This window comes from Coregonus clupeaformis, chromosome 38 (assembly GCF_020615455.1).
Source record: "Coregonus clupeaformis isolate EN_2021a chromosome 38, ASM2061545v1, whole genome shotgun sequence".
NCBI lineage: Eukaryota > Metazoa > Chordata > Actinopteri > Salmoniformes > Salmonidae > Coregonus > Coregonus clupeaformis.
This window is the reverse complement of record NC_059229.1, coordinates 258,591-271,435: the sequence shown is the minus strand read 5'-3', so window position 1 is coordinate 271,435 and position 12,845 is coordinate 258,591. Positions and strand designations below refer to the sequence as shown.

Here is a 12,845-nt window from a genome sequence, read left to right as displayed (position 1 = left end):
TCAAAATGAATGCCTAAATTTAACCAGCCGCAAGGTGCCTTAGCAGGAGGCTCAACCAATCAACCGTGTCAAAAACAATTTAGAAATGTGATGTTTGGAGAAACGTGGATAAACGTCAGAATCCGAAATCAAATTGGTCAAACCGTGAGATCTTGTTGCTTTAAAGAGTGAAATATTAGTATGGAGATGTGCTAATGCTAACTTTAAAGAGTGAAATATTAGCATGGAGATATGCTAATGCTAACTTTAAAGATTGAAATATTAGCATGGAGATATGCTACTGCTAACTTTAAAGAGTGAAATATTAGCATGGAGATATGCTAATGCTAACTTTAAAGAGTGAAATATTAGCATGGAGATATGCTAATGCTAACTTTAAGAGTGAAATATTAGCATGGAAATATTGGGTCACAGAGCAGTCTGGATAGGTCTTTCATCCACAAAGCACATACGTGCCTAGCCCTCCTTTCTCACATCCTCCCTTCTCCCCTCCCCTCCTCCCTCCTTCCTTCCCTCCCCTGGTGTTTTCCCCATCCCCACTACAGCAATCCTATCCATGCTCATTACCATAGTAGCCTTGGTGTGTCTGTCTGCTGTCTGCTGTAGCCAGAGGTCTTGGTTTGTTGGCAGAGGGTGTGAACTGAGAAGGACAATACAGGTGGTACCTATTTTACCTCAAACATCTGCGTACTTCAATAAATGTTTTAGCCAAAATGTCCCGCAATCCCGAGGACAGAATCATGTAGCACAAACGAACACACACACACACACACACACACACACACACACACACACACACCCACATGGAACTGTTTTGTTTACGTGTTCACAGTACAATAAAGCATCTGGCTGCAGTCATTGACATACACACACACACACACTGGCATGCACACACACACACATACTCAACCACATTGTCATCAAACCATGTACTCTCACTCTGGTCTGGTGTGATCAAGTCTGTTGGTTACTGTAAGGCTGTAGGAGTGTGTTGTCTGGTGTCATCAAGTCTGTTGGTTACTGTAAGGCTGTAGGAGTGTGTTGTCTGGTGTCATCAAGTCTGTTGGTTACTGTAAGGCTGTAGGAGTGTGTTGTCTGGTGTCATCAAGTCTGTTGGTTACTGTAAGGCTGTAGGAGTGTGTTGTCTGGTGTCATCAAGTCTGTTGGTTACTGTAAGGCTGTAGGAGTGTGTTGTCTGGTGTCATCAAGTCTGTTGGTTACTGTAAGGCTGTAGGAGAGTGTTGTCTGGTGTCATCAAGTCTGTTGGTTACTGCAAGGCTGTAGGAGTGTGTTGTCTGGTGTCATCAAGTCTGTTGGTTACTGTAAGGCTGTAGGAGTGTGTTGTCTGGTGTCATCAAGTCTGTTGGTTACTGTAAGGCTGTAGGAGTGTGTTGTCTGGTGTCATCAAGTATGTTGGTTACTGTAAGACTGTAGGAGTGTGTTGTCTGGTGTATGACTGAGTATATGAGTGTAAGAGAGAAACTTGGATAAGAGGAGTGTGTGTGTGTGTGTGTGTGTGTTTGTGTGTGTGTGTGTGTGTGTGTGTTGTCTTGGTAGCATAGAAGCTTAGTACTGTTTAATAATGAAATGTGCTGTGTTATACTGTATCTGAAAAGCTTTAGTGTGGCATCTGTAGTGCGATAGTGTAAGGTCACATCCCAAATGGCACCCTATACCCTTTGTAGTGCATTACTTTTGACCAGATCTCATACTGTAGGGCTCTGGTCAAAAGTAATGCACTTTGTAGGGAGTAGGGTGCCATTTGGAACACAACCTAATAGCCTATAGACTCTAAAGTATGAAACAGCACCTTCTGTGCTCTCCTGACTGACTGTGTCTAACACTGCTCTGCCCTACAGAGTGTACACGCCGCTGCGGTAAGTGTGTGTGTGTGTGTGTGTGTGTGTGTGTGTGTGTGTGTGTGTCAGTGAGCGACCTTTTTTGTCGTCTCTCTTTTTCTCACTCTCTCTCACCCTCCTCACTTTTGTGTGTGCGCGTTGGCCCTTCATCAATTAACTGGGATCTCTCTCTCTCTTTCTACTCTCTTCTCTTCTTCCTTTTTAACCTCCCTGCCCGCTAATGTCTCATCCTCCCTTCCCTCCATCCCTCATCATGTTCTTTCTCTACCTCCTTCCCAACTTTTTTACCTCCCGTTCTTCTTCTGTTTCCTATCCCTCGCCTTCACCCATCTCTCCCATACCAACCCCATCTCTCTTTCTATACCCATCCCTTTCCTCCTCCCCACTCATCCTTTTCCCCCCTTCCTCTCTCCATCTCCCTGGGTCTTGGTGGCTATGCTGTGCCCAATGGCTCTGTCCTCCGGTGCTGTTTGTTTTTGTCTCTCTCTTCCTCTCCTCTCCCTTCCTCTCCTCTCCCTTCCTCTCCTCTCCCTTCCTCTCATCTCCCTACTTCTACTCTCCCTTCCTATCCTCTCCTCTCCCTTCCTCTCCTCACCCTTCTTCTCCTCTCTCTTCCTTTCCTTTCCTTTCCTTTCCTCTCCCTTCTTTTCCTCTCCCTTCCTCTCCTCTCCCTTCTTCTCCTCTCCCTTCCTCTCCTCTCCCTTCTTCTCCTCTCCCTTCCTCTCCTCTCCCTTCCTCTCCTCTCCCTTCCTCTCCTCTCCCTTCCTCTCCTCTCCCTACTTCTCCTCTCCCTTCCTCTCCTCTCCCTTCCTCTCCTCTCCCTACTTCTCCTCTCCCTTCCTCTCCTCTCCCTTCCTCTCCTCTCCCTTCCTCTCCTCTCCCTTCCTCTCCTCTCCCTACTTCTCCTCTCCCTTCCTCTCCTATCCCTTCCTCTCCTCTCCCTTCTTCTCCTCTCCCTTCCTTTCCTATCCTTTCCTTTCCTCTCTCTTCCTCTCCTCTCCTTTCCCTCCTTTCCTCTCTGTGGCTTCATGACGTCTGTGTGTGTGGCACTCTGCTCCTCTGCTCTCTGTGTGCCTGTCTGACTACAGCGGAGACGACACAGGCCCCGTGGACATAACCACCTCAGTGTATGTACCCCTGTCTCTCCCTCTCTGTCTCTTTCTATCTATCTCTCTATCTATCTTTCGTTCATTTTATTTCTCTCTCTATCACTCTCTTTTTTGAATGTACCCCTGTCTCTCCCCCTCTCTCTGTCTCTCTATCTCTCGCTCTCTATCTTTCTCTAAATCCACTTCTCTCTTTCTCTCTCTTTTTCTTTCTCTCTCTCTCTCTCTCTCTCTCTCTCATTCTCTCTCTCTCTCTCTCTCTCTCTCTCTCTCTCTCTCTGTCTCTCTCTCTCTCTCTTTCTCTCTTTTTCTTTCTCTCTCGCTCTCTCTCTTTCTCTCTCTCTCACTCTGATCCCTTTGTCCCAGTAATGTTTTGTGCTGCCCCCCCTCCCCCCTCCTGTCCTGTGTTGCAGTGTTGGTCCATATGGTCTAGAAGGAGAGTCTGCTTGTCTGTCTGTCTGTCTGCGATTGTCTGTCTGCTGTCTTTGTATGTTTGAGTTTGCGATTGCCTCTTGCATTGCCTCTGGGTCAACAGCAAATGTTGAAGCATGATATCACTAGATGGAAATTGTTGACCAATACATAAACATAGCCTTGGCATGTCATGTCAGTCATACCATGCATGGTATACCATATTGGATATTGGACGCTCTTTGGAAGCCAATTGTGTGTGTGTGTGTGAGTGTCTGATTACTGCACATGATATGCCATGCTTCATAGCTAAGCTACATATGGAAGCCAGTCTGAACAACATAATGCAGCTTATGAGCTCAGTGGGTGTGTGTATTTGTGTGTGTGAGTTGAATGGCCAGCTACTTGAGGAGTATGCATGGCTTGTCCATATACTCATTGGGCTTGTCTGGTCTGGTTTCCCCATGACATGACCGAGGGACTTGTAGACCTGAATGATTTGAAGAGGTCTGCTCCTAGGTCTGCCTGCTGATAAAGGTGTTCTCCATGCTTGTAGATACTGTATATGACTGTGGGTGTTGGTATTGAATGCTAGTACGGTCTCTAAAATAAATCCTTCTGGATGCATACACGCTTCTGCATACGTGCTATTGGATGCATGTGAGGCATGGTCTATGCTTGTTCTCTCCCTCTCTCTCTCTCTCTCTCTCTCTCTCTCTCTCTATCTCTCTCTCTCTCTCTCTCTCTCTATCTCTCTCTCTGCCTGTCGCTCTCTCATAGTAGGGAAGCATGGTATTGTATTTGGATGTGCTTGGGGTTGTGGGTTTAGTGAGGTATGGGTTGATATAGGGATCTTTTGGGATGGTGTACACTCTCACAAAGACATCAGATGCAACACACTGCAAATGCACACACTCCCACACAGACACTCCCACACAGACAAGTGCATTAACACAAGCAGACACTCTCACACAGACACTCCCACACAGACACTCCCACACAGACACTCCCACACAGACACTCCCACACAGACACTCCCACACAGAAACTCCCACACAGACACTCCCACACAGACAAGTGCATTAACACAAGCAGACACTCTCACACAGACACTCCCACACAGACACTCCCACACAGACACTCCCACACAGACAAGTGCATTAACACAAGCAGACACTCCCACACTACACACTACCACTACTACATATTCCTGTACAGAGGGAGTTTTAAACACAGTTTGACTGTTTCTTATTTTCTGCCCATTATCTCTTTCTATCTCCCACTCTCTCTTCTTCTTTCCTCTTTTTCTCTCTACTTATACCTCTCCCTCTCTCTCTCTTTCTCCCTTCCTCCCTTTATACATCTTGCTCCCTCTACTCCCCCAACCCCACCTGCCTCCCCTTCTCCTCCCCTTCTCCTCCCCTTCACCTCCCCCTCTCCTCCCATTCTCCTCCCATTCTCCTCCCCTTCTCCTCCCCCTCTCCTCCCCCTCTCCTCCCCTTCTCCTCCCCTTCACCTCCCCCTCTCCTCCCCTTTTCCTCCCCATCTCCTCCCCCTCTCCGTTCTTCAGACCATAACGGACACCAGCCCCATGCGTCGGTCCACCTCCTCTCTGGTCCACGGGCGTTCTGGCAGGGAGAGGGGGGTGAGGCTGGATGACTACAGCCTGGAGAGGGTGGAAGGGGAGGGGAGGCACGGTGGGGGAGGAGGGGGGCAACGCAGGGACAGGAGGGACAGGAGCCACCGCACCTCTCAGAGGTCCCTGACCAGATACACAGACGCAGACACAGGTGAGAGAGATGAAGAGACGTATGCACGTCGCACACACACACACACATAGACACACACACACATACACACACACACACATACACACACACACACACACACACACTTACAGAGGTCCCTCACCAGATAGACGGACACAGACACAGGTGAGAGAGATGCTAGAGCATTTTGACCAGGTTTCCCATTGCCTTTCTGGTCATAATGAACAATATAAAATGAACAGGGGGGAGCTGATTCTAGATCAGCACTCTTACTCTGAAATGTTTTGTGGATACTGGCCCTGGTTTCCCTTAGATAAATAGTCTTTATCTCAATGGTTTGGAGGATTCTGGATTTCCTGCTTGTTCCCTCCTGAATCTTCCAACTGGGATTTTGGGAAAACCTGGGATGTTTGGGAAATTCTGCAACCATTAAGTTAAAGCTACCAGAAAGGAACGTTTTTGTAAAGTTTGGAAAAACTTTTCAGAGGAGAAAAGTAAAGTTTCAGGAGACGTTAAGTAAAGAAACGTTTGAGAGTAGAAAAGTAAAGTTATATCAGAGGTTTGAGAGTAGAAAGCTAAAGTTTAAGGAGTAGAGTTTCAGAAGAAACTTTATGGCATAAAAAATATGTCCCCCCCCTCCTCTTGCAGGGTTGGGCACAGACCTGAGCACCACCACCCAGTCTGGAGAACTGCCCCCCAAGGAGCGTGAACGCGAACGCGGTCGAGCCAAAGACCGCAGGCACCACCATCATCACCACCACCACGGTGGCTCCATGGAGAAGGAGGGCCGCTACGGGCCAGACAGACACGGGCCAGAGTACAACCACAGACACCCCCACGACCGGGGGGACAGACACTGGTCCCGCTCTCCTAGTGAGGGGCCCGACGGACGGGGCCACAGACAGGTGGGCACCACACAGCGACGGAGGGGAGATGAGACGCACATGCATATACACACAGACACACACTCAAACACACACACCACAGGTATTCCTCTCTATAGTACACCTTTCTCAAGGAAGTGGAAGAAGACCTTCGTCAAGCACCATGGAGAACAGGTGGATTCTAATGGTTCTTAATCCTCATCCCATTGGTGGAAATCGAAAACTAACCAATGGAGAAGCAGCTGCAGCGATCTAACGAATACTCTTTGATTTAGAATTCTGCCTTGTTGGTTAACTACCACTACTTACAGATATCCATTTCTCTTTTTCTGTTATCCTTTTCTTTTCTTTCTTTCTTTGTCACTGTTTCTCTCTCTGTCCATTTTTCTTGATGTGGCTCTCGTGGCTTCTATGTGTGTGTGCTCTTTTGCCTCATTGCCGGTTTGGTTCTTATGGTTTTCAATGTTGCTGTCTTTCCTCTTTTCTTTTCTCTGTATGTCTCTTTATCTCTCTGTCTATCTCTCTACCTATATATTTCCCCCTCCTCCTCTCTCTTTATCTCTCTGTCTATCTCTCTATCTATATCTTTCCCCCCTCCTCCTCTCTCTTTATCTCTCTGTCTATCTCTCTACCTATATCTTTCCCCCCTCCTCCTCTCTCTTTATCTCTCTGTCTATCTCTCTACCTATATCTTTCCCCCCTCCTCCTCTCTCTTTATCTCTCTGTCTGTCTTTTTATCTCTCTCTCTCTCTCTCTCCTCTCTATCTAATATCTCTTTCTCTCTGGTTGGTGTGGTTGTGGTCGTGGTTCCTTTGTGGTTGGCTGTGGTTGGTTAATTTTGTGGTGCATTTTGATTTGCCTTGTCGCCATATTTGCTGTAGGGCAGTAGCTCGGTGAGTGGCAGCCCAGTCCCCTCCACATCCGGTACCTCCACCCCCCGCCGCGGGCGCCGCCAGCTCCCCCAGACCCCCGCCGTGCCACGCCCCCACGTCACCTACTCCCCAGCCATGCGACACCCCAAGCCCACCTATGGAGCGGGTCCTCCTGGACGGCTCCGCTCCCCCTCTCCCCGACACTTCTCCCCCCCAGAGCACGACGGAGGGGGGTATCACCGTCCGCCATCGCGTCACGTTTCCCCACTTGAGCACGGAGGGTCGAGGCACGGGTCTCCGAGATCGGCCCGGCAACAGTCGGGGTCTCGTTCACCTCCGCCCCACCATGGGTCACCCCGGTCCCCCCGCCACGGGCGCTGGAGCGGTCCCCCTCCCGGGGATAGTTTGGAGAGCGAGGGCGGCCCGTTCTACGAGCGCGACTGCGAGTACGAGCGCCAGCACGAGCCGCCCGCCTACGAGCAGAGCCTCAGCAACCCACATCCCCACGGCAACCCCCACCCGCACGGCAACCCCCACCCGCACGGCAACCCGCACCCACGCTCCCCCAGGACTGCCCGGCACGGGGGCGGCGTGGGCCCACCACCTCCTCTTGCTCCCCCTCACCCCCGACGAGTCCCAAACGGTTACCGCTCGTCTTCGCCCTCCCCGCACCGGCGAGGGCCCCAACATCAACACCCCCATCCAGGGGGACCAGCCCACCGGTCCCCCCCTCATCACCGGGTCCCCCATGGAGGCCCCAGAGGCCCCCGGAAGGGTCTGCACGAACCCTACAGCGAGACGGACGAGGACGACTGGTGCTAGCACAGCGAAGGAACAGAAGAACGAGGGAGTCGAGGAAGAGAGGAAATGGAGGGAGGAGAGGAGTCTCTCCGTCTCCCCCGTCCTCTGTTCTTCGTTATGCAGACTTGAATAAAGGGTAAAGGGATGCAGAAGGGGGTGAGGAAAGGAAAGGAGGAGAGGAGGATTTGGGAGAAGTCTCTCCATCTCTCTACCTCCACCCCTGAGACTCAGACTTGGATGGAGTGATGAGGGATAGAGGGATGGTTGGAGGAGAGGAGGCACACCGTGTGGATGTGTGAGACTCTAAACTCAGAGCAGACATGACAAAGAGAGACAGCTATAAGGCGCAACTACACACCTCTCCTCTTCTCCTCTGTCTCAACTACCATACCCAGAGTTCTCAGCGAGCCCAGGGGGGAGTGGACCGAGGGATGGTGGAGAGGTGCTGACGGAGGTGTGGAGAAGGAAGAACGAATGAATGAAAGGAAGGGAGGAGCATGTATATTAAGTTACAAGTGGCCAATGAAAGCTAAATAAAAGCACCTGTCCTAGGCTGTTTAGGAGAGAGGTGGGTTAGTTAAGTTAAGCTATACCTGGGTGCTCTTGCTGTTCTGTCATTCTATTCTGCTAGCCTGATAAGTGTTAGGAGCTAATAGCTAAACGCTAGCTAGCTAACGCTGCTCTTGGTCTAACCTAGACGGACATGTTTAAAACAACAACAATGAAAACCCATGCCAGGACCCCCTATCCTTATACACGCCAAGCTATGCCTCCAGAAAAATCTAACTTGAAGACTAAAGAACAGAAAACAAAAACAAACAAACTTTGAAAAAAAAAGACGAGAAAAAAAGGGAGAACAACCACTTTAACTTTAAAACGTTCCTTTCCTTAAAGGGACAGGACTAGAACTAGGAAGCTCCGCCTCTACTGCAAAAACCAGCCAATGACAGCAATGGCTGATATTTGATGAGTTTTATCATCTCCTGTTTACTGTTACAGACTCACGATAATGCTGACGACGGACCTGGTGTAACCTCACTTCCTATGGTTGGGGCCTAGTGTGACATCACTTCCTGTTCCGGTGGGTGGGGCCACAGGGGAGGGGCTGGGGGCGGAGTTATGGACCCTTAGGGGGCGTAGTTTGTTTGCCCCCCTATCTTCTCTCCCCCCTTCCTCTCTCCTCCATCCTGCCGAAAAAGAAAGGACAGGAAAGGAAAAACGATGGGGGGAGGAGAGGAAAGAAAGAAGTGAAGGGAGGGAAAAGACTATTTCTTCAGTATTTCTTCTATCGATTACTTCTTCTTCTTCTAGTTCTTCTTCTTGGACATTGGAGCTTGTTTCTTCTGTTGCATTCGCTCAAGCCTCTGTTAATCCGTTCTGGAGTCAAACTTATGTCAAAACTATGATGCATGAAGGAATTAAAAAATAATAATATCTAGAGAGAATATCTACTGTTGGGGATATGGGGGGCATATTGGGTTTATAGAAAATCTTTACATTTTAGGTTTTGATTGAAGAAGTTATCTTTTTCTGACTCTCTCTCTCTCTCTCTCTGTCTATCATCATGCGTTTGTTTATTGAGTAAATGTTGGTTCTATATCACCCTAAGGATCTGATGGACAACCTTTTTTAAGTTAGATTTCCGCCCAATACGGTTTTAAAGCTACCATTTTCTTATCTTGAAAGTACTCCTAAGTCCCTAAGATGCTCCAAAATTTTACTAAGATACTCCTAAGTTGTTTTGAGGAATAAGAAAGAATTGAGAGAGCTGTGAGGAGAGAGAAAACTTCAACCTCTTTAAAGAATGGATTTTTATTGTTAATGATGATGATAGTCTTATAAATACTGATATCAATGTCAATGCAAAACGATGAAGGATGATGAAGATGATGATAGAGTTGTTTACCGTAGATCTGTTGTCATGTTTTTTTGGAGTTTCAATCTGCTGTGTCCCATCTTGTTTTCATCCTTTATTTTCCTTGGGTTCTGTTCAAACTGTTCACAAACTGTTCAAAAACTGTTCCAAAACGCCTTTAACCGGGTCCGATACATGCAACACGCATAAACGTTTCAGGTAGGGTTAGATGTCGGATTGTGATTGTGAGCAACACAGATAGAACTGTGTAGCGTTGTGTAACGCAGCTCTTTACCTCTGATAGGTCCCCCTCAGTGGTAGACAGAGAAGGTGTGACTGGTAACCGGGGCCACGTTCAGTAGCCAAACATTATTGAATGTTGCAGATAGAAATATCATTAACAGAGTCGACATGGTTCTTCACTCTACATGTAAGAGATGCATGTTTGTTCTTAATAGCATATTTCTATCTGAGCGTTCCAAAACATTGTGTCCTGCTGAGCGTGCCCCAGTTACAGCCAAATTAACCGGCCAACCAACCACCCGTCAGACCTCCGCACAGTATCTGATAAACAGCTAGCTGTGAACCATAGAGTTAGAAAGAAGACTTGATAAAACGGGTTATATCCACCTAGAGTCCTCTTTCTATCTCTATGCTGTGAACGAGCTCCACCTCACATCCCCTAGAGCTCTCCACTAGCTGTCTAGTCTCTCTGTCTTTCTCATTTTACATGGCATCTTTAGCATTGAGCTGCTTGCTTTACCAAGCCAGAGGAGAACATTCTAGAAACTAGTCTAGACTCTAGAAACTCTAGTACATTCTAGAGCAATCTTTAGACAGGAACGCTAACATGATTGTTTCCTGATGTTTTGAATGAAACACATTTATTTTGCTATGATTACAGTTCTGTAGATTGTAACAGATATTCGCTATAATAACTCTTAAGATGATAGATACAGTATAGATATATAGAGATATAGAACTTTATATATTATAGAGAGAGAAATAATTTTATTTATTTCAAACATTCTAGCTAAGTAGCTAGCGCTCAGAAAATCTCCATTGAAATCAGCTACACTGATTCAAATTGCACTGTGTCACTATAGCTCCACACAATATCCCACTACAAACTCTATGCAGATCTATCCGACAAACATTTCTCCTTTACCATTATAGTGCAGAGCGGTCGTGCCGTTATAAATAAATGACAATACGTAAGTGACCACATAGAAATATAATGTATGGAACAGGCCTCCCAATTCAAGTCAATGATGGCATATCTATAGATTGCATTTCTATGGGTGACCAAGTCAGATAGTGTATATACAACATTTTAATATAGATGGATAGAAATATATAGATAGAGGGTATGCCCACATCGTTTTGCTTTTGCACAATCACTCACGATATCCTTATCTTTCATAGCACATCTTTCCTTTGTTTTTTACCCTCCTGCTGTATTTTGTCCTTTCCTGCTCCCTCTATCTTTCTCCCAAGCTGTCCAATCTCAGGCCTAGAGTAGTATAGTATAGTGTAGTGAACAGGGAAGGGGAGTAGTTTTAGGAGCGGGGGCAAATATACCGCCCCTGCCCTCCGTATAGGTAGGTCCAGAGAGTGAGGGGGGTACCTACATCAGAGGGGTGTTTATCTACCCAAAAACCCCAGTGCCTCAGTGCCTTCTGTTTTCAGAGTCACATCTACCCCCAGACCCCTCACCATCCCCCCTCGCCCCCCCCCTGTGGTTGATCAGCATCAACCACACTACGCCTTAAAGAGTCCTAGTCGCTGTCTGTGGGCAGGTAGGGGCTGGGAGCAAGGCAGTAGGGACTGGGCCTTGCTTAGTTAGTTCGAACAGTGAGTAAAGCCCAGGAAGAGAGGGGAATGGAAACTACTTTTGATATGGCGGACATTTTGTGTCTGGCCTGTTGGCAGCCATTTTGGGGATCTCCTTCGCCCAGTTTCACACAGTGTAGTGAGATACTGTAATTGCAGGGCTGAAAAGGTGATGATTTGTTTACTTCTCAGGTCTCTAGAGATAGATAGCTAGATAGATAGAATCTACACTATATAATAGGCACGCTAAGGCAGTTAGTCAGTTATATCATATAATATGAAATAAATAAATTAAATCATATGAAAAAATATAGGCCTAGGGTTTGAGTTACTGTATGGTTTGTTATCTGGCATGGGCGTTTGTAATGTCTTCCCTTCTCCCCTTCATCATGAATCTGTCGCTGAAAACTACTTGCACTTGACACTGTGGGTGTCCACTGATCAGGCAGGAAACTGACTACTCCATTTCGGCTCAACAACACCAACATGCTTGTCCAGAATTGTAACTGCGGATCCAAAATGGCCGACATCGACACACAACACTGCCGTTGAATTAAAGCATGTTGTGTGGATTGTGTGCTCCAACCATTATAAAAGGAATGACCATTTTATGGGGTTTATTTTGTTTATAAAAAAAAAAATCCTGATGATTTCTGAAAAGGAGGATTTACAAAGTTTCTAGTTTACTCTCAATCATTCATCCATCCTACGTTCCTATCCATTTGTTTTTGTCTTTCCTTTCTATTTCTGACATGACTTCTTGATCAACTCATCCGTTTGTCTCTCGTTCTCTCTATAATTTTTCCTCCTCTTTGAGACAACAGACATCCTCAGAAAGCCAACTCAACCCAATTCACTCAATCGATCAACTGTTGTGCATTTGTGAAATTATGTAAACGATTAGTGTGTGTTGAACCAGGAATAAGGGCTCTCCTAACAAACTAAAGGGGTTTCATGTGCAGGTATAGTAGTGCTGCCAAAAGTCGTCTGTATGTATCTCAAACCATACAGTGGTGTGGTCTCCCCTTGTACAGCACTAGGTGTGTGCATGCATGTGTGTAGGGGTCAAAGGGTTACAGGTCAAAGATCAGGGTGAGAGAGTCTATAAGGGGGCTATGTTCCGCTGAGTTGAAACATTCTGGAAAAGAACAGATATAAATGTAATGAATAGATCTGACATGACACTAGTTTCTGTCAGACTGGCAAGCATATCCATTCTACTTGATACATTTCTATCTGAATGTTTTCTGTAACATTTGCACCCTCCTGAACAGACCCCGGTTAGAAGTAGTGTCACAAGTCACATTATTTCACAAATGGCACTGGAACGTTCTTGGTTCATTTTCTAGCTCCGCCTTCTTCCGCTCGCCAATACAGCCTTCATTATGATGTCATCAGCTGCCATTTTCTCATTGACCTCCATCTGCATCCCCCAGCTCATTTTGGAGTGGAGGG

At 47.0% G+C, this 12,845-nt stretch overlaps 1 protein-coding gene across 1 annotated transcript in view; it reads left to right on the top strand.

The window, feature by feature from the left end:
* The window catches only part of cacna1ab (calcium channel, voltage-dependent, P/Q type, alpha 1A subunit, b), a 149,084-nt gene extending 138,159 nt beyond the window's left edge, over nucleotides 1–10,925 (top strand). Inside the window, exons 46-50 of the mRNA XM_045211660.1 lie at nucleotides 1,860–1,877; nucleotides 2,948–2,986; nucleotides 4,947–5,166; nucleotides 5,794–6,050; nucleotides 6,911–10,925. Coding sequence (XP_045067595.1) covers nucleotides 1,860–1,877; nucleotides 2,948–2,986; nucleotides 4,947–5,166; nucleotides 5,794–6,050; nucleotides 6,911–7,723 — 1,347 coding nt within the window. The 3' untranslated portion in view covers nucleotides 7,724–10,925. The remainder of the gene's footprint in view (nucleotides 1–1,859; nucleotides 1,878–2,947; nucleotides 2,987–4,946; nucleotides 5,167–5,793; nucleotides 6,051–6,910) is intronic.
* Nucleotides 10,926–12,845: the final 1,920 nt, after the last annotated feature.